Source organism: Chelonia mydas, chromosome 9 (assembly GCF_015237465.2).
Source record: "Chelonia mydas isolate rCheMyd1 chromosome 9, rCheMyd1.pri.v2, whole genome shotgun sequence".
Classification (NCBI taxonomy): Eukaryota; Metazoa; Chordata; order Testudines; family Cheloniidae; genus Chelonia; species Chelonia mydas.
This window is the reverse complement of record NC_057855.1, coordinates 54,252,345-54,277,736: the sequence shown is the minus strand read 5'-3', so window position 1 is coordinate 54,277,736 and position 25,392 is coordinate 54,252,345. Positions and strand designations below refer to the sequence as shown.

Sequence of the window (25,392 nt, the reverse complement as noted above, 5' to 3'; positions counted from 1 at the left end):
TATGTAAATCCAAGACAAGGTGCATCCTCTTCCCTTCAGTCCTCTGAAACTGACATAGCTCAACTCTAATCTCTTCAGACCAACATGACTACAACCACACTGCATCCATAGCTCCACTGGTTAGTCTAAGCAAGCTGCAGTTAGCTTTCATGGCTCACATGTGTTTGAGCTCCAACAGTTCTTGAAAACCGATTTTGAGAGGATGTGGTGAATGCTCTGAAGTATAAATGAATGATATGGTACACAGTCGCACTAGCTGGGCTAGTAACAACCCATGACATCATGCGTCAGAGCTGAAAGTGGCTAGTGGCAGTATCGCTTGATGCTCAGGACACCAGTCATATGCTCTTCACACCTATGTTCAGCATTACAACACATCATAATGGAGAATGAGTCAAAGTAGTATCTTAGACACCGCAAGGTTTGCTTCAGTCAACACACTTGCTTCTTGGATGTTTGGGCTACTGAATGACAAATCCATACCTGTCCTGTGATGTTACCATAACACATCCGAGCCACTGAATTTTCAATGCATGCCCCTATTCCCCTTCCCACATGTCAGAGTTTTTTTTTACCTTTGTACGCGCTCCACCATATGTGCTATCAGTTTGTCAGAGATGCCTGGGCAGGACTCCTCAGCCAAGCTAAAGGCATTCTCCAGCTCCTCCATAGCTCCCACATTCCCTCCAGTCTGCTTGTGCTTGTCTTTGAGCTGCAAGCCAGAAACACTGTGTTAACAGCCTGTGACATCTGAAAGCATTCACCGAGCAGATCATCTTAGAATGAATATTAAGGAGTGGTTTTGTCTTTTCAATGTGGTTTTGTTGGGGGACCCAGGCAACTAACATGTAGGTTCCTACAAGCCTCGCACCCCAAGGCTTTCTCCTCTCTGCATAGGAATAAGGGCAGACCAAGCAGAGCGAGTTTTCACACACTTTCTGAACATATTCCTCCACGTGCTACTTAGCTTCCCACCTCACATAGCGGGACAGTCACAGCCAAGCCTTTACCAAAGCAAACACCTTGCCAAGTTTTCCCCCACACAAAGTAAGTGTGCTGGATACTGCACTGGACTGACAGCCCTGAGGTCCAAAGACCAGGAACCACATAGCAGTGCAAGCTTCTCTACACCACACTGTCAACCTGCCTCAGTGTGGCTACCTTTAGAGCAGAGGACAGTTCATCGTCCATGCTCACTCACTCACTGATCTCTACAGAGGCTACTAGAGCGGTGCCACGTGTGGTGATGGATTTTGTGAAGAACAGATACTGGATTGACGCAACAGAACACTCCCCATAACAACCTGGGTTTGTTCTGAACTAATTACCTAGTTGGAAGGTGGATTGCTGACAAGTCTCAGACCTTGAGCTAGCCGGTCCCTCAATCTAACATAATCCCGAAAGAGAGAGATTCCCCCATGCAGAGCATTGACATAATGCCCGTGTGCCATTTAAATGCTCAAGAGTGGAGCACAGGCCTTGTCCTAGCCTCTGCTTAGGGGGGAATTTTATCTTACATGAGCACTCTTTGTTCTATCTTTCATGAGCTCATGCAAGTTGCATGGTGCAGTCATTTATTTAAAGTACACAAAGAGCAGAACATTCAGCATTAGGAAACTCCAAGCCAAGCACCATTGCTATATCAAGACAGAACTGGACAACCTATTCACTGCTTATGACATAACAGATTTTCCAGGCCATGAATAGCTTGTCTGCTACAGCCTCTTTCCCCCTTCATTTGGGTAACTTTCTTCAAGTCCAGCCTGCAAGAGTGCCCTGCACAATCAGCCTGAACTCTGTGCCTTTCCCATAGTATATTCAACTAAACAAAAAGCAAAGCTGAAAGAAGAAGCTCCTCTTGACACTGCAATATCTATGCCAACTAACCACCGTCTAGGTCAGTTAAAAACCTTCTTTACCTTCATCTTGACTATGCTGATTAAGTGGCTTTAACTTTAACTCATAGTTCCTTGCATGTAATCGTAGGAGCAACCTAATTCTTTGAGTTCACGTTCCCTCTCACAAAGACAGAAACCAGGACAAGGCAAATCTTAATGCTAATCTGAGGCTGGGACCATCCCTATACTCACAGTCCCCCTGCTGGAGGAAAACTAACTTCATTTAACAAGATACACATCTGCCTTCCCTCAATGAGTGAACTGCCATTTCACACACAAAAAAAGCCTCAGCTGTCACAGCCACCCACGTACTTCACTATTTATTTATATGCAGCAACTAAGGTTGGGGAATGACAGACAAGCAGCACTGAGAACTGCTGGACTGAAAAGTCATTCACAATCTCACTTATGGATCTACTTTCACCTCCACTTGATGAAAGAACTCAAGTGCAGGGTCTCAGGGGAAGGACAGTGGGATATGAGGCCTTTCCTTTGCTAAGCTCAAGTGGTAGAAACCCACAAGCCACTAACATCTAATGACCAACTGTTCAGTCAGACCTATATGGAGCTCTGTGTAGCTCAAAAGCTTGTTTCTTTCACCAACAGAAGTTGGTCCAATAAAGATATTACATCACCCACTTTGTTCAGTGGTCTGTGATGGGAGCTGGTTGGGTTTTTCAAGGTAAGGAAGGGAAAGTGCCTTAAATATTTTGTGCATTTTGTAAGTGTGTTCTAAAAGTTACCCTATAAAATGCAAGCCAAGTGGAAGAGCCTTCTGGAACTTAACAGGGTTGAAGCCAATGTGATTCTGCAAACCTACGAAATTTAATAGCGAACTTCCTATATGCTAGTTAAAAAAAAACCCTCGAAAGGCTGTAGGTCATTAAATTTTATAGGTCTGCAGAATCACACTGGCTCATCCCTGTTAGGTTCTAGAGGGCTTTTCCACCAGGGTAAAAAATAAAACAAGTTTTGAAAATGTGCACAATCTATTCAAACACACTTACCAGTGCCCCCGGCCTGAGGCTTTATCCCAGTCACATAGGGATGGAAGCTGTGACAGGCAGGTTGCTTTCTGAGGCAAGTCTACTTGACACTGGCCTAGAGGCTTTGGGGATATTATTTTCAAGTGTGGGTGCCTGAAGAATCCGCTCCTACAGAAGCCAGTGGGAATTGCTGGTGCTCAGCACCTCTGAAAATCAGACTACTTTCACTCAGATGCCTGCCTTCGGACACCTGAATCTGAAAGCACTTGCTGAGGGGTGTGACTCTCACTGGGATTTTACAGTGCTAAGATATTATGGGGGCCACAGAAGCACAGGAGATATGTAGACAGGACCTTGACTCTCCTGTCCCCCACCAGTTACGTGCATACTGTTAATCACATAATAGAAGCTCTAAAAGGCACCAACATTGCAGCAATTAGGACAAGTTTATGTTTTATAGTTACTTCAGGTCCTTTGCACCTCCCCCCACTCCATCGCTTGCATGGTGGCTAATTCCTTAGCAATTCCTCTGCGAATCACAGCCAGGCCCAGCTATTAAAGAACCAGGATAAAATGTGGGACAGATGGAAGGAAGGTCTAGAACTCACAGAAGGCCAATTCTAGATCTAACTTCTCTCACTGGAAAAATGCAGTTTTGGTGACCTGCTGTGGGCAGCAGCATGTAGCGGGGGAAGACAAAGTGGATGCAGATGGCATTAGGCAGGGGATTTAAACAGAGTAACAAATAAATAAAGTTGCCCAGTGTTGGCAAACCCTGATTCCTGATCTGCCCAAGCAGCACATGTCTTAACCTCACACAGGTGAGGGGACTGCTGAAATCAGGCATTCTCCTAGCACTAGGCATGTGAGGGAATCTGTATTGGGAGAGGGACTTGAGGAAGGCCAGGCTACCAGGCAATCAGAGAGGATGATGCAGAGAAGGACAGACATTCCGTAACCTGGGCCCATGAGGCTCACGTAGAAGAGGGAAGAGCTGAAAAAACAAGGGCAAGAAACTGTAGGCAGCACTGTACTCCTGCCCAGGGTAGGTTTAGGCAGGACAGGTATATTAGGGACAGCTCTTTTAAGCAGTACATACAGAGTTGGCTTTTCTGAACTAAGAGATGTTTCAATACCCCTGGCCCCGCCAGGCACCCTGCTCCTCTTCACCCTCAAGAATCCCTCCCATTTACACGTTTCCCGAACAACTACCCAGCTGCTTCCCCTTTACCTGCAGACATCGCAAACAAAGAAAACGGCCTTCTCACCTCCCCAAAGACTGGGTGGACAAGCGTGGAGAGACACTGTGATCGGGGCTGCCGCTTGATGGGCTCAGCAGACTGGAAAGCAAAACACGGAGAGATGATGAATACATGCAGCAGACATACCCATGGAAGGATGCATCCCAGCCCACAAAGGTGCTTCAATCTGCCATTTCCCTTGTGTCTGAAACACATCTCCTCCCAGAGATCAACATTAGCTATTCTTCTTTACAACTGGAGGAATGAGACTGGTTGGCTAGAAAGGCTAGTACTGACTCCTACTGGGGAGTCTCCATCATCAGTAGCATCCATTTACTCAGAGAGAGAGACAGGACAAGAGGTGCTACAGTGTCAGCAGAGGTGATGCACTAGGCACTTGTGAGCACCAGACTGTTCCACATCCTAGTAGCTGTTACAGCAGCATTACCGGCATCCTTAACGGGGGCTCCCCAACCCATCCTCAAAGAATGAGCCTTAACTGTCAGCATCCTGGGGGCACGGAATATGCAGCCCTATAATACTGCCCACACCATGCTCAGGTGCCAGGCTGGGGGCAACATTAGAAAATTAAGAACAAAGAATGTCATACAAGTGCACTGAAAAGGTGGCTGTCCCTGCTCCTAGGCTCCACTCATTTCCTGATCACCCTGTTTTTTGATGACAAGGTCAGCAGACTGACCTTCTGGGAGCCATGGAGAGCTATTCCTTTGTGCAGTTTAAGGGAACTGGGGCGAATAGTTGGTGGGAACGTCCAGATTGGACCCTGGTCTCCATCTTCTGCGTCTCCATCACTAGAAACAGAAGGAGAAGGAGTTCGACATACAGCCTGCGCGATGTATCACACACACAGAGGACATGAACCCTTCCATTTCTGAGCCCTTATGCTCCCAGATGATGCACTACAGCCAGCCATAGTTACCCTTTCACCCCAGGGCTCTGGGCATTTTGCAAGGGGGCAGAACAACAGTTGCCACTCTAGGTGCACTGGGAAAATTTAATTCAAGTCAGTCTAGAAAATCTGATTTGATCCAAACTGAAACACCTTCAGATTATCAGACTCTCTGGTCCATACTGCTCATTGCATAGAGCCAGGCTCACTACCATTTTAGTTCTTCTAGTTTCCAGATCCCTGCATGAACCAAAGACATAAATCTGGTCTGTCAGAGACCTATAGTAAAGATTCAGGAGTAACTAGCAATTCTAGATGCCCAATCTGAGGCACTAATAGGGTTTGATTTTCATTAAGTTCTAATCACCCAATTCAGAAGAGTCAGGCCCCTTTAAAGGGTCTGAAATTGCCCATCCCAAAAAACAAAAATCCACTTGTCACTATTAAGCATTTTAACCTCCTTATATCAGTTTAGCTACAGGTAGCAGGACCACATCCAGCTACTGCAGGGGTGGCCAACCTCAGCCTGAGAAGGAGCCAGAATTTACCAACGTACATTGCCAAAGAGCTACAGTAATAGGTCAGCAGCCCCCCATCAGCTCCTTCACCCACCCCCCGCTCCCAGCACCTCCCACCCACCAGCAGCCCCGCCGATCAGCACCTCCCCATCCCTGCCTGCACCTCCCAATCGGCTGTTTCGTGGCATGCAGGAGGCTCTAAGTGGGAGGGGCGAAGGCATTGCAGGCTGAGGGGAGGGGACGGGAAGGGGTGGAGTGGGGGCAGGGCCTGTAGCAGAGTCAGGGGTTGAGCAGTGAGCACCCCCCAGCACATTAGAAAGTTGGCGCCTGTAGCTCCAGCCCTGGAGTCGGAACCTATACAAGGAGCTGCATATTAACTTCTGAAGAGCTGCATATGGCTCTGGAGCCACAGGTTGGCCACCCCTGAGCTACTGCAATATGGTCTCAGAGCTACATGCTCTGAACATAAGAACGGCCATACTAGGTCAGACCAAAGGTCCATCTAACCCAATATCCTTTCTTCTGACAGTCGCCAATGCCAGGTGCCCCAGAGGGAACGGGCAGAAAAGGTAATCATCAAGTGATCCATGCCCTGTCACCCATTCCCAGCTTCTAGCAAACAGAGGCTAGGGACACCATCCCTGCCCATCAGCCACTGATGGACCTATCCTCCATGAAGGCTCTTCTGAAGTTAGGTAATGTGTTTAGCTGAATGCCTGTTAGAGATAAAGAAGGTAAAAGACTAGGTGGCTATGGGCTAGATGGCACAGTGGGTTAACCTACTAGCCTTACACATTTTGGGACCTGGATCCAAGCCCTATAGTACTTAGCTCATAAAACATTTCTTTTCTCCAGCCAATACTTTTAGCTCCTCACCTACATTGATCCAAAACTGAGCAAAGGCTCCACAGTAGCATATGAGGAGGGACCAAATGCAAAGAGAACTGCAATACTATATACTCAGATATCTATATGTTGCTCCCCTAACCAGGGCTTGGAAGTCTATCAGATGCTCACTACCACGAAGAAGATGGGGAACAGTCACACCAACCTGGCTCAGGGATCCTCCCTCTCCCTTCCCCACTTAATTGGGTCTCTGTGCACTGAAGTGGTAGTGAATAGGATTTGGGAGGATAGGCCACAGCAGGGTATTGAGGCGAGCACCAGGGCAGGTGTCATACGCACATGTCAGAATCACCAGAGCTGGAGTCCTCTCCATGGCCCTCTGACTTCCAGCGCTTGAATCGGTCAATCAGCTCCATGAGGAATGAGGTTTTCTTGGTATAGCGTGTGATGAACTTGTGCTTTAGCAACTCTTTAGCAGTTGGCCTCTGTGGCAAATCAGGAAACAGAGAGTATGCTAAACCTAGCAATAGCCAAGATCTGCAAGAGCCATGACTAACACCCAAAAGCTTTCTGCCATGCCTGCTTTTTCATTTTGCAACCTGCTGCTAATTTCTCTCCAACACTGTAGCACTAACATGTCCTTCTGCTGAGGATTTCTAGGCACCTTTGGACTCTGGAGTTCTATGTCCCAGACATTCCATTCTATCTGCAGCAAGAGGAAGGAAATTATACTTACAAATCTAGGGTCCTTGTTGAGACAGGCTTCCACAAATTCTTTGAAGGGCTTGCTGTGATGTCCCTCCAGTGTTGGAGGGTTGTTTTTGGGGATCAGAAAGAGCACCCGCATAGGATGCAGGTCAGAATTCGGGGGCTCTCCCTTTGCGAGTTCAATGGCTGTGATTCCAAGGGACCAGATATCTGCCTGAGAGAGGAGTGAGAAGAGTGACGTCAGAGGAGCAAGAAGTGCTATGCTATGCACTTGACGGCTAGCAGAAGGTGCATGCAACGTTCACTTCACTGAAGGGACCAGCCTCACCTGAGGTCTATGGGGTATTTAGTCACAGGCTTCCCCAACAGACCCCAATCCCTCATATGATGAGACCACTCTCTTGAGACAAGGCTCCAATCTTTATGTTCATCCTAGTGTTAACATAAGCATGTAGTATTACCTAAGTAATGCAGCAATAAAGTGTAAGAGCCCTTCATCTACCCCACCAACTCACCTTAAAGTCATAGGCAGACTGTTTGATGACCTCTGGCGCCATCCAGAAGGGAGTCCCAACAAACGTATTTCTTTTGATCTGGGTGTCCGTCAGCTGTCCAGCCACACCAAAGTCAGCCAGTTTCACATCCCCTTGTTCCGACAGCAGCACGTTGGCAGCTGTTCACACAAACAAGAGTAAGTCAAATGGTTCCTGAAACTCCTGTAACCAACAAGGAATCTAGTGGCTCAGGTTTTTGAGACAGAACTCCCAGCTTTGATTTCCAGATTCAGTATCTCAAGCAACTCGAAGCAGGTTCATGCATTTAGGGGAAGAAGGGGAACATTTATCTGGCAGCTCCATGACTAGTTTTGAAGGAACTACTGGAGGCTGAAGGAGGCCCTACAGCACAGGGCCTCATGAAGAGTCACTGGAGACCCATCTTGAAACACCCTGAAAGGGCCTGATTTTCAGTGGGTGAGTGCTCAGCACTGGTTGAATATTAGGCCCATCTCAAGTTGGGCCCCAAGTCACTAGCCACTATATTCTTTTAATATTCAATGCTCTCACCCTCTCTGCCCAGTCAGATACTCTTATTGAGGTCACCATATCCCTCCTGCCCCATGCCCCCACAACTGTTTGATCTCAAGCATGATGCAATGGAAGGATAGTAGTCCAGCTAAGCTTTTGGGGGCAGGAACTTTGTCTCTGTACCGCATGGCATCTAGTACACTTGGATGCTGTAAGATGAGAAGCAGGAGGCAATAATGGCAGCAGCCCTTCTGTTTCTAGCATAGTTGTGCTCTTCTCATGCAGGCTTCAGAGCTCTCGGTGGGGCAGCTCCAGTCACACATACTGAAAAAGTTTCCAGCCACAACAATAGAGCCACACACAAGTCGTGTCCATAATGATCAGCACTCAGACTACTCAGGGTCTTACATACAGAAACAGAAGCTCCAACTCTAACCAACAACAGTCAGCAGGCAGTTGAGCAAATCTGCTAACTCACCTCTCTCTGGCAACTCATCTCCCCTTGTTCCATGTCCTCACCCAAATCACAGGTGCCAGACTGATGCTGCTGACCCTCCACCCTACCCCAAGTCCTAGATATAGGCAGAAACTCATCCTCATCTGCAAGAATATGAGGTTTATGATCTCAAGAACAAAGTACTGATAGTAAACGTAGTGGATTACAAAGCAATTCTGGTTGAACCCTCAGTTTGCTTCTGTATGTTTGTCTAAGGGCTGGTGGGATCATCACTCAAGAGCAAAGGGGATGTGTTCTCCAAGCCTGACCTTTGATGTCCCTGTGAATCTTCCTCTCAGAGTGCAGGTAATCTAAGCCCTTGAGGATTTCTCGCAGGATAGTGGCAATGTAGGTCTCTTCCAAGGGTCCTGGCTTTAGCTAAACATGGAAGAAAAGTGGGGAGAGGAATGAATGAGAGTGTTTGGAGGGAAAAAAGGAAGGAACATAGGCATTAAATAGAAGTGAAGAGGTGAGAGAATGACAGAGGGAAAAATAAGTAGGAGGAGAGAGGGGAGACGATCTGAAATTTCCTACACAACTTTTATGACAGACATTCACACACCACTAGAGTGATTCCTAGCAGGTTCCACATTTCCTGACCTCAGTTTGTAACACAAAATCTCCTCCATAGCAGTGTCAGACACCTGCTGGCAGACATGCCAATCAGGAAGTCTACTTCTGTGTTTTATACCCCCACCATTAAATATAAGAATCAAAATCAAGGTTTGCCACACTCATCTGCTTTAGGCTGGGAATACATTACACATACAGAAATATAAAGATCCAATCTGTCCAAGGCTCTGGGCGCATGCGTGCAAGCGCACAGCATTTCAGCTGGTGCAACAGCAAGAGAGATGCTTCTGAGACAAAGCAGGATGACAAAATCCCACCCTAGCTGAGTTCTCAGCCTTTCCAATGTAGTAACTGAGGCCCTGACCCTGCAATGAACTCTGTGCAAATGCCCCCCTGAAGTCAGTGGGGGTCCAACAGCATTGTTCTTATTGCAGGCTCAGGGCATCAGTTATTGCACTGGAAAGGCTGAGAACTCAAAGAATTCTCTGCTAAGGTGAGTGCCACGGTGTGACTGTCCCCTTTAAGAGGGAGCAGGGTCCAGTGCACCTCTGTCTGAATTGCTGCTGCCCAACTGGGCTTAAGAGAAGGCAACTGGTCTTTATAAAGAGGCAAACAGGATGTGCTAGGAGGAAGACAGAGTGAAGATGCAAAGACTTAGAAGGCTCCTGGAAGCTGCAGTAGAGTCTTAATACTTCAGGGCTATCCACTGCCCTCTCTCAACCCAGGCAGGTAAGGAGAGAAGCCTGAAAAGCTCTGGAAGAGAGAGTCAGAGAACAGACTTCAGGGGACAAGATTCCACCTAGGTAGGGCTGAGAAGGATGATATTGGGTCTGTGAGAACTTTATTTTGATTGGCACAGTTTATGATAATAAACCAGGGTATTAATGGAATTCCTGTATGGAGTTTTTAAGGAGTTCAAGACAGGAAAATAAGGCAGAGTGTGGTTGAGCCACACTTGCCCAGATAGGGGCGCTATAGGTCAGGCATGCCTTTTTATATAGAAGAACAAGATTTGACACTGGAATTCCATCACCCCACCCACTCTTCACAGATAGGCAGGGCAGGAACACCCCAAAGTTTAGATTCATTCTATTTAATCAATTGTGTATCACAGCTGGTATATAAACATCTGTTAAGTGTGACTGAGGACTGCCTGTGGAGTGTTTGAATCATCCCATTTTAGTTAGGACACACTAAAGGAGTTACCAACATGTGCAAGAAAAATGAGTTATCCTAGTCCTTCCATTGTCCCACTTATACATGCATTAGATCAGTGGAGGTGCAGGGGTGTCACACAGCAAAGTTGAGACCCACATGTGTTCTGCATCTCTATTCTTTAGCGCAGAAGGGGGCAAACTATGGCCCGACGTCTACATCCGGCCTGTGGGACCGTCCTGCCCGGCCCTTGCGCTCCTGGCCGGGGAGGCTAGCCCCCGGCCCTCCCCTACTGTCCCCCATCCCTCACTGTCCCCCCTCCCCCTCAGCCTCAGCTCGTCATGCGGGCAGCACGGCTGGTTCCATCCGGGCAGCTCCTGCTGCTCTGAGCAGCATGGTAAGGGGGTGACGGCGGCACGGGGGTTTGTATAAGGGGTAGGGAGTCCCGGGAGGCAGTCAGGGGACAGGGAGCAGGGGGCGGTTGGATGGGGCAGAGGTGGGGGGGGGGGGCGGTCAGGGGATGGGGAACGGGGCGGGGGTTGGATAAGGTGTGGGAGTCCTGGGGGACGGTCAGCGGGCAGGGGTGTGGATATGGGACAGGGCAGTCCAGGGACAGGGAGGGTTGGTTAGGGAGTGGGAGTCCTGGGGGGCCTGTCAGGAGACAGGGAGCAGGGGGATTGGATAGGTGGTGGGGTCCCGGGGGGTGGGGGGGCAGTTTGGGGCAGAGGGTCCTGGGGAGGGGCAGTCAGGGGACACGGAGTGGGGGGGTTGGATGGGTCAGGCGTTCTGAGGGGGGCAGTCAGGGGGCGGGAAGTGGGAGGGGACGAATAGGGGGCGGGGGCCAGGCTATCTGGGGGGCACAGCCTTCCCTACCCAGCCCTCCATACAGTTTCACACCCCGATGTGGCCCTCTGGCCAAAAAGTTTACCCACCCCTGCTTTAGCATCTGGTGTAGCATGGATATAGTGTCATTCTAACAGGACAAGCCAACACTGATTGTAGGTGACAGGTTATCTCAGAAATAGAGCAGCAGGGTGTGTTGTACAATGGTGCTTAGATAGGTGGGTACAGACTTCCCAGAGGGTAATAGAGCAAATGATTTCTCCATCCTGGCATAAAACAGGCTTTGTAGCCAGCATGCCTGCTCTGCATTGTCTACTCCTTAGGCAAATGGCTCTGAATAAGAGTTAGTGGGGCTAATAAAAACCAACTTTATGGTTGTTTCCACAAACTAAGGTTCCAGCCTCTGGTTGTGGGCCACATGTGTCCATGTGTTAATAGATTAGGACTGACCAAGCTGCTTACCAAATCCAGTGCTGAGCCTCCACCCAAGTACTCCATGATTATCCACAGCTTGGTACTCTGCAAGTGAGGCAGGAAAACATGTTTGGGTGAGCACTGGACAGTGTGTTAAGATTAAAACAAAAATCAAACCTCAATCGGGCCCTACCCCACCAGCCATGAAACTTGTCCACAGCTCTTCACTCAATAGACCAAACAGGCACTCAACCTCCACAGCCAGACTAGGACCAAGTCAGGCAAGCTTCCATTGATCCCTCATTGACACAGTACTGCTGCAGGGAAATTACACCCTGGGAGGAATCCTATCACACACTTCCCTTCCAACTTTTATTTTTTTCTAAGTGAATTTAGTGCTCAGTCTGGCACCTTGGAGACAGGCAGCAGCCATGCAATCTTCCCCATGTGCCTCTATCAATGTATCTCCAGCTGGTTCTAGAAACAACCTCTCTAAGGGAGGGAGGGTAGTTTTTCAGTCCTTGGCCTCAGTAGAGGCTGCCAACAGGGATGGTGGTTGAGCAGCATCCACATTTTTTCACTAGACTTTCAACTCATCTTAGATACGTCTCCAAACAGCCACCAGACAGTGGTGACTTCCAGTCACTAGTGGCAGCTGAGATAAAAAGCTCCTGACCCCATTATTGTTCCCCCAGCAGACCTAGTCTCCTACTCAACCCAACATTGTTTCTAAGTGTTACACTTGGTTTATTTCATTGTTCCCTCAATCTCCCCGTTCTCATGCACCCTTTGTTTCACTGACCTGTTGTATTCTGTGCAACCCCTAGAGTGGGAGCTCTCTGGGGTAGGGAGTGTTTTCTCTGTCATGTCTGTACAGTGTCTAGCACAACAGGGCCCTGATCCTTGACTCGGGTTCCTAAATGTTACCGTCATATACGTCAACAGTAAAAGCAATACCTTGCTGTTCATCCCTTACAGTATTACAGACTGGTTTAAGTGAGAAGCTGAATGAGTCTGGCAGCCTCAAACCATTTGAGCACCCAATCCCACTTGCAGGGTTCAGTGAGATTGACAGCCTTTGTTCAGACAGGCCAAGGTAATTGGCAGGTGTGCTGAGACAAGGGCTGGGCTGCCACTTCACACTGCCATGCAGGGGATTCATGCAGAGAAGAGTGGAGGCAGACTGGGCTCTACTAGAAGTAGTGCTTTCTGCAACTGCCATGGTAGCCTCTACAAGAAACCCAAGTTAGGGCCCCAAACCCTGAGAATAACCTGGCTCCCTTCCTCAGTGGTTCTGCACAACTCATAGTATTCCTGAAAGTGCCTGTTGAAGGAGCAACTCCCAGAAGGAAGGGAATGGGGATGGAAAAAAGATGGAGCATAGACTATCACAGAACTGTAAAATCAAAGTCTCAGACCTTCTGCTTGCTAAACACTAATACACAATGCCAGGGGAAAACCAGAGAGGAAAGCCAGACAGCAGTTTATGGGTATAAAGGCAACATACCTTCCAAAGCTGTATTGGAAGTGGCGATTCTCCTTTTTGGAGACAAAGTTTGGGTCCCCAGAGATGCAAAGGCAACATCACTGAGGACTCTAAAGCCAGAAAGAGAATCCTCTAGGTGAAGGTGGGTGGGAGCTGGGTGGGAGCTACCTCCTTTATAGGAAATCTGTTTGGGGGCCTGTCTCTTTGATGGAACATTCTCGTTCTAGCAGAGCCCCCACTTCTTTGGGTGAATTATATATATGAAGATCATTACAGTGTGTTCTGCAACAGCCAAGATCCACAATAGGGCAGGTAAACACAATGGAAATTGCCATTACACCCTTCCCGCAGTTATGATGTTCTTTGCTGACAGTGCAGCCCACCCCTGCTGGACATCCATCCTGCAGCTATTAGTCACAAGCCCCAGCCTGCTTCCTGCTGTTCTAGGATACCATCCCAACCCACAGATTTATGAGCTAGAGTACTAGGGAGGCTCTCCCCCGTAGCAGCTTTGACTACCTTCAGATAGGACCCATAGTAGCGGGTTATGTAGGGGCTGTCACACTGACTGAGCACAGTGATCTCCTGTTGGATGTCCTCAATTTCATCCTCCGCCTCCTCCAGGTCAATGATCTTGATGGCAACCACCTCCTTGGTGCGGTTGTCGATTCCTTTGTACACCTCACCGAACGAGCCTTTACCAATCCTCTCCAGCTTGGTGAACAGTTCTTCTGGGTCCACCCTGGAGTGCTAACCGAAAGGCAGAGACAAGGTGAAAGGGTCAAACCATAAGCCACCCACAGGGCTCTCTATTCTAAAACAGGGTCATTGTCACCACTCTGACTCCCACTACTCTTCTATGAGAGAGCTCATCTTATAAGGCATCCTCAAGGTCCATAATAGACCTCCAGATATATGACAGGAGGTCTTCCCGCACACGGGCTTACCATGGTACCACCCCATGCCTAGGAGAAACGAAAAACGATCTTAGACCAGTGGTTCCAAAACTGTGGGGCATACCCCCTAGGGGGCATGGGGAACGTTCTGGGGGGTGTAACGGGACCCAGCCAGCCCCAGGGGCAGGGAGGGAGTGCCAGCCAGCCCCTCTCTGCCCCAGCCCCACCCCCAGCCACGGCCCCCAGCCCACCCCCATCCGCGGCCCCTGACTACAGCCCATCTGCAGCTCTGCACCCGACCGCGGCCCCAGCTGCTGGCCCTCACTGTGGTGCAGCCCTGGTTCTGCTCCCAGCCCACCTCCAGTCTTGGCTCCGCCACAGCCTGGGCCCCCAGCCAGGGCTCTGCTCCTGGCCCCGCCCCACACTGTGGCCCCAGCCTTGCCCCCTTACCCCGTCCAGATCCCTCCCTCCCTCCCCCAACAAGCAGCACCCCCTCTCCCAGTCCCTGGGTGGGTATGGACAAGGGGGGGACGCGACCCTAAAAGTTTGGGGACCGCTACCTTAGCCCTCCAAGTGCATAGAAAGGGGTCTCTGAAAAAACTGTCAGCTCTTCAGGCGAGGGACTGTGTATTGCAAAGGACCTCTGTACAGTGCCTAGGACAATGGGGCCCTGACCTGACTGGCCTCTAAGCAGTACTAGACTAGAAGTGTTTAATAACAATGAAAGATTGTTTGCTGTATGCGTACAGAAATGTAGACTCTGGAGTGTCAGATCCAGCCTTCTGTTCGTACAGCCTAGTGATCATGCTGTAACTGAGCCAAATGGTATCCCAAGACCAGGGCAAATAGAAATCCAGTGGGATATCCTCCCACCCCAAGTCTGCAGTGTTTTTTGCAGGGAGATTAAGAAAGAGGGGGATGTTTTCTCTCCCTTTTGCCCCTTCATTTTACTATCAGATTTTACCATAATACAAGGGCAGCTGCTCAGACTTACTGATTACACCACCCCAGTGGAGTGCACCATTCTTTTGCTGTTGGCAAGGTAAGCGCCACTCCATTCTGAAGGAAAGCAGCAAGGATCCCAGAAACCTGAATACATCAAAAAAGTAGCTGACCTGCTGCTGAGTACTTCTTCTGGACAAGCCTTTCAAATGAATGGCATGTCCAGATGTGACAAGCACATTCAGCCTCACTAAATAAGCACATTAACTGGGATGCTTCTAATGTGATGACCCACAGAGTAATATTAGCATTTAAATGGTCATAATTAGGCCTCAGAGTTAACACTTCATTACTATGAATGTGGGTGGCTGGGAAGTCTGTATCACTCTTTGATGCCATTTCATTCGGCCCAACTGCAGACTCAGAGGTATTGCATTGCTTTGCAGTGGTAAAAGGCTCTTTGTGATCAGAAGGGCTTTCTTAAAGGCAAGTCTAGGTTCTGGAAAATCCTGCGTGACTTGTGGGAAATAACCAAGCAATTACGATGTATGGGTTTTCACACCCATGGCTTCTCAGAACAAGCACATGATACATACTAACCTACAAACACCTCAGTGAGGGACCATTCCCTAGCTAAACTTTGAATTCAACTGAGATTTTATCTGCGGTCAGGATAGCTGCATTTTCCCATTTCCTCACCGGGTTCTTGCAGCTGGTCCTCAATGAGTGCCTCAGTTGATGTTTAATAATTAAACCAATTGGGCATATTAAGAAGCCTTTGGACCGGGCACAGCAGATAAACAACCCTTCCCAACAATATTACATCTCCACACAGGGCAATAGACAAGGGCAGCCAGCAAACTCAGCTAGCTGAACAGGATTTTAATATGCTTTTTAATCTAAGATACCAAACATCCTCATGCATCCATGGCAACACCCAAACAGTGCTGCACTTTCAACAAATATATGTTGGAAATGGAGTCGGGGGGGGGGGGGGGGGGGGGGGGGGGAGGGGAGGGGAGAAGTGCAGCATTGAGCAGTAGAGGTGAAACGAACTAGAGATACAAGCAAGGACTGGAGTGTGGGGTGGAGGAAGGAAGATGATCTAAGCTAGAGAACATGGGTGATAGGATAGCATGGCCACAGTCTTGATGAATGGCCAGATGTGCTGTCTGCAACCCACTGCACCTGCAGGATTCAGCTTACCCTTGCACCAGTAGGGATGGAGCAGACTATTAAGGATACTTGGCTCAGAAAGGGAAGTACTATCCACACGGCCCCCTGTGCAGACACTCCCAGGCCCTCCTGTCTGCAGAGTGATCAGCGTTCATGGAGGGAGAGGGCAACATCCATACTGAACACTGCATCTTGAAAGAAAGAACACTATAAAGGGACGGGGGGAGGAGGGGGGAACGGGGACTGGGGAGTTTGATGTAGAGCCAGGACCAATACCTTCCTGTTCATCAAGTCTGATTGAAACAGGCGGGGGGGTGGGAGGGGGAAGATATGCAGCTAACATGCAGTTGGCTGCCCTCATATTGCTCACTCTGCTGGTGTTTTCTACCCCTTCCCCATCCTGTGTCTGGCTGGCTGTTAGCTCATCAGGGCAGGGACCATCTACTACTGGTTGTTTACTGCCTAGGACAATGGGGTCCCATTCTTGGTTGGCCCTTATGCATATGAGTAATAGTCATTAATGAAGTGACACTGGAGCAACCATTGCAGAATGTTGTTTGGGGACTGACAAGGGTATGTTGTGGGCTCAGCGATCTGATCCAGATCCCAGTCTCATTGTTAACAAAACAGGCGGGCGATATTTAGTTCTGGTTTTGTCTTGTGTTTCATGAGCACTGCAGAGACTGAAGTGGGCAGCAGGGGGCTAAGCTCCTGTAACAAACATAACACAGTTTAGAGTATTGCTGTATTGGCCAAAGGTGTGGGAGACTGCACAATTCCTAAAGGCAGGAATTGTGTCCCATCAAGTTACACAAAAGTCAGCACCTAGAATGGGAAACTCCAAAGTTCCCAGCTGCTTTAGTGCAGACCCAAGAACCACTCATACTTGTAGTAGACTACCCTTTGCCCAGGTCTGGGAGCGGCAGATGCCTGCCTCAAGCTTTCTTTGTTTGAGGAGAGAACGACCAAATGAGAACACCAGGAGCTGATGAAAAGTTTCTCACATGTACTTCTGAACAGGTCAGTACAAGTCCCCCAGCTGCAGCAAAGCCGTGACCTAGTGAGTTACTCTGCCAATGAGTGAAAATTCAAAGGCCAAATCCAGCAGTTACTCTGGACACTGACCTCCCATTGGAGACCAGGAGAGTTTGGCATGCAGACTGAATGCAGGAACAGATCACTCATGCCTTCGCCCTACCTATACAGAACAGAAACAGGAATAACATTGTGACGGGTTCGGTCACAGAGATCCCCTTGGGACTGTCACCTGACATGCTGGAATTACCTCTGAGCCAGTTTTCCCTGCCAGCTTGGGACTTCAGAACCCTGCCTTGTTGAGCCAGATGTGCTAGCCTACTGCAACACAGACCCAGGTCTGGTCCACGCCCCCAAAGCTACAGACTTTAACCAAAAACTGCTCAGCAGGTCACCTATCTCCAGCACCCAGACACCCAGTTCCCAATGGGATCCAAACTCCAAATAAATCTATTTTACTCTGTATAAAGCGCATACAGGGTAAACTCATAAATTGTTTGCCCTCTATAACACTGAGAGAGATAAATCACTTTTGTTTAAGTATAAAAAAGTAGGATTTAAGTGGTTTCAAGTAATGACAGACAGAATAAAGTAATGACAGGTTTCAGAGTAGCAGCCATGTTAGTCTGTATCCGCAAAAAGAAAAGGAGGATTTGTGGCATCTTAGAGACTAACAAATTTATTTGAGCATAAGCTTTCGTGAGCTACAGCTCACTTCATCGGATGCATCAAATAAATGCTCAAATAAATTCGTTAGTCTCTAAGGTAACACAAGTCCTTCCTTTTTTTTTTTTTTTGGAGAATAAAGTAAGTCACCAAGCAAAATAAAGCAAAAACACGCAAGTCTAAGCCTAATACATTAAGAAACTGAATACAGGTAAATCTCACCCTCAGAGATGTTCCAATAAGCTTCTTTCACAGACTAGACTTCTTCCTAGTCTGGGCCCAATCCTTTCCCCTGGTACAGTCCTGATTAGTTCCAGCAGACATCTCAGGTGAAAAGCACGGGTTCTCTCTGACTGAGACCATCCTTTGTTCTCGTCTACCCCCTTTTATAGCTTTGGCACAAGGTGGGAATCTTTTATCTCTCTGGATTCCCACCCCTCCTTCTAAATGGAAAAGCACCACGTTTAAGATGATTCCACCATTCTTCCTGGGTTGGCTTACACAAACACAGGAAGGCTTGCAAGTAAACAGAGCCATTTACAATCAATTGTACTAGTCAATGGAAGCCATGAAGATTCTAAACCATCATCAATGGCCCACACTTTCCATAATTACAATAGTACCTCAAAGTTATACTTTTTATTTCTAGCTTCAGATACGAGAATGATACATACATACAAATAGGTTTCAGAGTAACAGCCGTGTTAGTCTGTATTCGTAAAAAGAAAAGGAGTACTTGTGGCACCTTAGAGACTAACCAGTTTATTTGAGCATGAGCTTTCGTGAGCTACAGCTCACTTCATCGGATGCATAGCATATCGTGGAAACTGCAGAAGACATTATATACACACAGAGACCATGAAACAAAACTTCCTCCCACCCCACTCTCCTGCTGGTAACAGCTTATCTAAAGTGATCATCAAGTAGGGCCATTTCCAGCACAAATCCAGGTTTTCTCACCCTTCCCCCCCCCCCCCCCCACACACACATACAAACTCACTCTCCTGCTGGTAATATACATAACATAACATACAATAACATACAAATAGGATGAACACACTCAGTAGATTATAAGCTTTGTAATGATACCTTACAAGAGACGTTTTGCATACGGCATATTCCAGTTACGTCATATTTACCTTCATAAGCATATTTCCATAAAACATTATGAAGTGCAACGTCACTAACATAACTCAAGTACTGATAGTCCAGACATATCAATTCTGAGATAAGCTAATACTACCCAGTAGGAAAGCTCTACTGATTTGCAGCTACTGCTACCTCACAATATATGACAGGAACAGTAAGGGTCCATGTTCAGATTGCCTACAACAGAATTCTGTCCAGCCTATGGCACAGTAACATAAGTGAAACTCAGCGAGATTATACCAGGTTAATGAAATATCTCTTCAGATGTCCCCTGTGTAATACTGTTCCATATCTGTACAGCACCTAACACAATGGGATCCTGGTTCATGACCAGCAACAAGTAATAGTGAGAGAGAAAAACTCTATTTGAAATGCCACATTACAATTTGCTGAGCCTTTGCACAGATGCTCTAGTTGGCTTGCAGGCAAGCTTCATGCATGCTCACACAGTACTGAGAGACGGAGTGGAGAAAAATCTCAGCATCACCAATTTGAATGCCAACCGGTCTATATGCTGTTCTCAATGCTAAGAAATGAACTGTCCCATGCTTCACACAGAGAGCAGCCAAACACAGGTCAGGCTAACTTAACTATGGTGCATTACAAGAGCCCACCTGGAATCCTTCACCACAAGGCAACACAATCGAAGTGAGCAAAGACTGCTCAAATATAAATTCCTTAGCATCCATCCCGCAGCTGCCAACCAGGTTGAAATCTGGGATGGAGGGAGACAATGCTCTATGAGACTCTGTTGGGGGGGGAAGGGGAGAGAAAGAACATTTCATCCTGACTGCTTGAAATAGGGGAGAACATTCTACTCTGATCTCAAGGGAGAGGAGGATAATTATATCAAGGCAGCTCAGGGCAAAGAACAATTTATCGTGCCAGTTGAGGGGTGGGGGAGAAAGGCACTCTATTGTGACAGCTGTGCAGGAACTTTCCATCGTGACTGAAGTAGCTATGTTTTAAACAAAGCAAATCACTGCAGACGTCAGGAATTAAGAAAAGCGGCATTTTAAGAGCCAACTTGGCAGCAATCCCAAGCATTTCACTGTGAGAAACCAAGGCTTGGCAGCTCTATTAGGTCTTGCTGCTGAGGTGAAAAGTTGTAGATGTGACACCTTTAAGCTCTGGGAGTGGGCTGGAGAAGGGAAAGTCCCCACTTTGAACAGGCTCTAAGTACAGATGAGCATATTTGGCAGACACAGAAACCAAAACTTTTCATATCCAACCAAGAGCCTCAATACCAGACAAAGCCCTGCTTTGCTGCAATTCACCTGGCCCTCTAAACAGATCTGCCTACAGCATCACCTGCTGGAGTCATGCTCCAGGCTGATGTGAAGGAACCCAAAGGTGCTTATATACAATGAGAGAAGTCAGAATTCTCAATCTGGGGCAGATGCATATACAAGAATTGGGCGGCACAGCATCTGTACCCTTTCCACATTTCTATCCTGGGCCCTCTTCCCATTTAGCAAACAATGGGAATCACAGATTTAAGCCAGGAGTTAAGACTTCCTCATCTATGCCACAACAATTTAGAAAATAAACACTGCCGATGCCACACCCTACAGCATGAGGGAGAGTGGCTGCAGAACTCCAGGCTCCCCAGAGATTAACACCAGTGTATTTTACTTGTGTACAGTCCTTGGGCTCAGGTACTCTCTAACCACGAGGGCAAATATTCAGGGTTTCTCTATGCCACAGCTGGAGGAGGGAATCAAGTTTAAGGGAGTGCAGCAATGCCTTGTGTAACATATTAACCTTTCAGTTCTCAAATGGAAATCAGTACTTTTGCAGCAGACCAGAGGTATTATATGTGGAGATGTTTGAAAGCCACTTGTCAGTATCATTTTAGTGCAGTTTTTCCATTGTCTGCTGATTCACAGAGGGAGGGTCTCACTGACTTTTACAGTCCAGCTAAATAGGGCAATTCCTATTATAAAAATACTTTGCATTTTTATAATCTTCTATTCGAGTGTTTTCCAGACACTAGTTCTCATAACAGCTATCAGATAGTGACGTATTACTGAGGCACAATCTCTTAAGACTTTTACAAGGTCACACAGGAAGCCTGCAACAGAAGTGGGAGTAAACCCAGATCTGAGCTTCAGCCACAAGTTATTACTTGCATTACAACAGGGCCTGGAGGCCCCACCAGAGAATGGGGCCCATTGTGGTGGGTCCTGTACAAACTCAGTGAGTGCCCTCCCTTGAAGATATTACAATCTAAAGAGACAGGACAGACAATGGACAGGAGGGGACAGAGGCACAGAGATGGGAGTTGAATTGCTCAGCATCACATAGAAGGTCCGAGACAGACCAGGGAATAGAACCTGAGTCCCAACCCAGTGCCCTATTTGCTGGAACACCCTGCCTCTCTCAAGTCTATACTTAGTCTTCAATCAGCTCATGACATCAACAAGCCAATCTCTGAACATGGGTGGACATTCTTTACTTGACAGATTCTTGCTGGCCCTCTACAGACCCCTACTTATGTAGAGCATTGGTTCACAGTCTGGGGTTATTGAGCAGCTCTGGGGGTTGCTTTCTTGATGACTAGGTGGAAGGGGAGTCCCGAACACTCTTTAATTTGTTAAGCACTGGAACAAATTGCCTACAGAGATTATAGCATCTCTGTCATTGGAGGTTTTAAAGAACAGGTTAGACACACGCCTACCAGTAATGGTTTAGTTATTCAATAGTCCTGCCTTGAGTGCAAGGGACTGGACTTGATGATCTATTAAGGTCCTTTCCAGTCCTACACTTCTACGATTCTGTTGGAACATGGGGTCATGGTATGGAAAAGGCTGAGAAACCCTGATGCAGACTATAATAATGAAAAGATTAGGCATAATTTATACTGGCAACTTTGGACCCAGTATTCACAGATACAATCTTGCAGCAACTAAATCCAGCCAAACAACGCCACCAGTTTCTCTTGCTATTCGTGATCCAAGTCAAAATTACTCTTCTTGCTTCTGATTAACTTCCTTCAGCCTTAGTCCACTACCCCTTCATCTAGTGCAAGCTTCTTACCTGTCCCTACACATTCATGCAGGAGCCTTCACCTTTGCAGCGCCTGCATCTAACAACCTCATCAATTCATCTGCTGCATGCTTACATATATATATATATATATATATATAAAAAAGACACATTTCACATGAGAATGGCCAAACTGGGTCTATCTAACCCATTATCCTATCTCTAACAGTAGCCAGTGCCAGGTGCCTTCAGAGGGAATTAATAGAATAGGGCAATTTCAAGTAATCCATCCCGTTGTCCACTCACAGATACTGACAGTTAGAGGCTTAGGAACACCCAGATCATGGCGTTGTGTCCCTCACCATCTTGGCTAAAACCCATTGATGGATGTATCCTCCATGATTGTATCTAATTATTTTTTTAACCAAATTATACTTTTGACCTTTACAATATCCCCTGGCAATGAGTTCCACAGGCTGACAGTGTGTTGTGTGAAGAAGTACTTCCTTTTGTTTGTTTTAAAATATTAATTTCATTGGATGACTCCTGGTTCTTGTGTTATGTGAAGGGGCAAATAACACTTCCTTATTAACTTTCTCCACATCATTCATTATTTTATAGACCGCTCTCATATCCCCCCTTAGTCATCTCTTTTCTAAGCTGAACAGTCCCAGTCTTTTTAATCTCTCCTCATACGGAAGCTGTTCCATACCCTTAATTATTCTTGTTGCCTTTCTCTGTACCTTTTCCAATTCTAATACGTTTTTTGATTACTAGAACTGCATGCAGTATTTAAGGTGTGGGCGTACCATAGATTTATATAGTGGCATTATGATACTTTGTCTTACTATCAATCCCTTTCCTAATGGTTCCTAATATTGTTAGCTTTTTTGACTGCCACTGTACATTGAGTGAATGTTTTCAGAGAACTATCCATGACTCCAAGATCTTTTTAAGTGGTGACAGCTAATTTAGAACCCATCATTTTGTATGTATAATTTAGTGTCAAACAGGACAGCCTCTCATCCATCTCCAAAGTTACAGGCTCCATCTACTTAGTACAGGATGCCCACTGTGGATGTTACTGATGTACATATAGTCTATCATACTAGGAAGCAGTCATTCTATAACTCAGACTTTGTGGGTCTGTCCCATTTCTTATTCTGCTTCCCCTCAAATGCTGCGAGAGAAAAATACTCCCTACTTCCCTAAGGAGGACACAGTTATATTTAGGGAGGTATTGTATCTATGCCAGTCTCATGCTTCCTGCCTCCATGTTCTTGCAGTGTCAAAGTCTGATATTGTCAGGGAGCATGACAGCAATCACTTAGATAAGAAGAGCACAGCTGAGAACACACTCAGGACATTCCCAGTTTGGTAAATAACGGTACAGTTCTTAAAAGATTTTGCTTTAAGGATTTTTATAATGTTTCACAAACAAATTCTTATCACCTACCTCGTTAGCAAAATCCCTCAGATGAGCCATGGCACAAGGATGCTAAGACATCCACTTCTGTAAAACCGGGTGTCTGGGGTCCTGTAGCACAGGGATGGAGCAGCGCTATTTCAGCCACCGAACAGCTGTGATGGGCAAGAATACAGCTGCTATACTCGGAACTCCTGGAGTCCAGCTTGCTCCCCAAAATGCTACCTCCTCCTTTATCTACTACTTCAGGGTGATCTTCCCAACCCATTCCCAAAAGCACCAACCCCTTCTCATATCAGCAAAACAGCCCTGGATGTTTCAAAGACATGAGAAACTTGGTTTAAACAGGAAGGAACAGTGCCAATGTCCTTAACGCCCCCTACCACCTCCACTTCCGATGCTGCTCTGCAAGAGCCCTGCACTGGCCCCCTCTCCCTAGTGCCAAGCTTTCCACCCTTCCCCTAATAGCCTGCCCAGCCTGGACCCATCTCCCCAGTGCGCAGCCTGCCCTGACACCCCTCCCCAGGGCCCTGCGTGCCCCCTCCCCCTCACAGTCTGCCCTGACACCCCTCCCCTCCCCAGGGCCCAGCGTGCCCCCTTCCCCTCACAGCCTGCCTCGACACCCCTGGGCCCAGCCTGCCCCCTCCCGCTCATACCCTCCCCTCCAGTGCCCAGCCTGCCCGCCCCACCTTGCCCGTGCCCAGCGCCCTGGCGGGGCTGCCCCAGCCCAGGCTGCCGACAGCCCCACCTGACAGCGGCCCACGGCCCCGCGCTCAGAACCCCCCCCACAGGGACTCCATGGCGAGCTCTCGTCCCGCGCGCAGCCGGTTTCTATGGGAGCTACCCTGCCCGGGACACCGAACTCAGCAGCAGCGGCGGGGATAGACGCAACAACACCGAAGGGGCAGGCACGCCGCACAGCCTCCTGGGACGTGTAGTTCTCTCTCGGCCGCCCGCCAGGGCGGAGTCAGGCTATGGACTACAATACCGGGCAGGCAAAAGGGAGAGATGGGCGAGGGACGGGAGAGAATGGAGGCTTCTGGGACTTGTAGTTCATTAGCCCTCCTGCTCCGCGAGAGTGCAGAGGCCTCCGGGGGAAGTGAGGACTACAGCCCCCAGCAGGGGGGGAGGCCTGCCTGCCTGCCTTCCTTGTTTCCCAGACTTGAGTAATGCCCTCACAACTTGCCTGGTCTAAGAGCAGGAGTGGGCAAACTTTTTGGCCCGAGGGCCACATCTGAGTGGGGAAATTGCATGCAGGGCCATGAATGTAGGGTTGGAGCAGGGGGTTGGGGTGCAGGAGGGAGTGCAGGATGTGGGAGGGGGTGTGGTGTGCAGGAAGGGGCTCAGGACAGGGGGTGTGGAGTGCGGGAGAGGGTGCAAGGTAGGGCAGGGGGCTCAGGGCAGAAGGTTGGGGTGTGGGAGGGGTGTGGCAGGGAGTTGGGGTGCAGGGTGTAGAGTGTGGGCACCAGGGTGGCAGCAGTGCGCAGCGGGGCTAAGACAGGCTCCCTGCCTGCCTTGGCCCCGTGCCGCACCACTCCTGGAAGCGGCCAGCAGCAGGTCCCTGTGGCCCCTGGGGGAGGAAGGAGCAGAGGGCTCTGTGCGCTGCCCTCCCCTGTGTTCCCGGGCAATGGGAGCTGTGGGGGGCGGTGCCTGGCGGCAAGGGCAGTGCACGGAGCTCTCTAACCCCCCTCCCCCAGTGGCCACAGGGACGTGGTGCTGGCCGCTTCCATCAGCAGCGCGGGGCCTGTGGCGCCATGAGGGTGGCAATCCCGCGGGCCAGATCCAAAGCTCTGACGGGCCAAACCCCTTTCCGAGAGGCAGACACAGACAGACAGACACACACACACAACTGATTCCCCGGCCCTGGGGTTCTGCCTGCCCCTGACATCCTCCGTGGGGCCCTCATGGGGAGGAAGGGAGAACCCCTCACACCAAGGCACCTTTTCCTTACGCTAAAACCATACTGGACAAAGCAAAGTCCCTCAGTACAAATCCCATCCAAGGTAGAAAGAAAA

The 25,392-nt window shown here is 48.3% G+C and overlaps 1 protein-coding gene across 7 annotated transcripts in view; it reads right to left on the bottom strand.

The window, feature by feature from the left end:
• Nucleotides 1-24,519, bottom strand: part of STK25 (serine/threonine kinase 25) — a 31,438-nt gene extending 6,919 nt beyond the window's left edge. The window contains exons 1-11 of one of the 7 annotated variants that reach the window (XM_043522455.1): nt 24,241-24,519; nt 23,408-23,532; nt 13,619-13,849; nt 11,662-11,718; nt 8,898-9,006; nt 7,623-7,780; nt 7,136-7,321; nt 6,739-6,884; nt 4,826-4,937; nt 4,153-4,224; nt 576-712 (exon numbers count right to left, since the gene is read on the bottom strand). In XM_043522455.1, the coding sequence (XP_043378390.1) occupies nt 576-712; nt 4,153-4,224; nt 4,826-4,937; nt 6,739-6,884; nt 7,136-7,321; nt 7,623-7,780; nt 8,898-9,006; nt 11,662-11,718; nt 13,619-13,849; nt 23,408-23,437 (1,238 nt within the window). In that variant the 5' untranslated portion in view covers nt 23,438-23,532; nt 24,241-24,519. Of the gene's footprint in view, nt 1-575; nt 713-4,152; nt 4,225-4,825; nt 4,938-6,738; nt 6,885-7,135; nt 7,322-7,622; nt 7,781-8,897; nt 9,007-11,661; nt 11,719-13,618; nt 13,850-18,036; nt 18,258-23,407; nt 23,536-24,066 lie in introns of those variants that run through there. The other 6 variants (XM_037908635.2, XM_037908637.2, XM_037908636.2 and 3 more) reach the window with 6 other exon arrangements.
• Between the last annotated feature and the right edge of the window lie 873 nt (nt 24,520-25,392).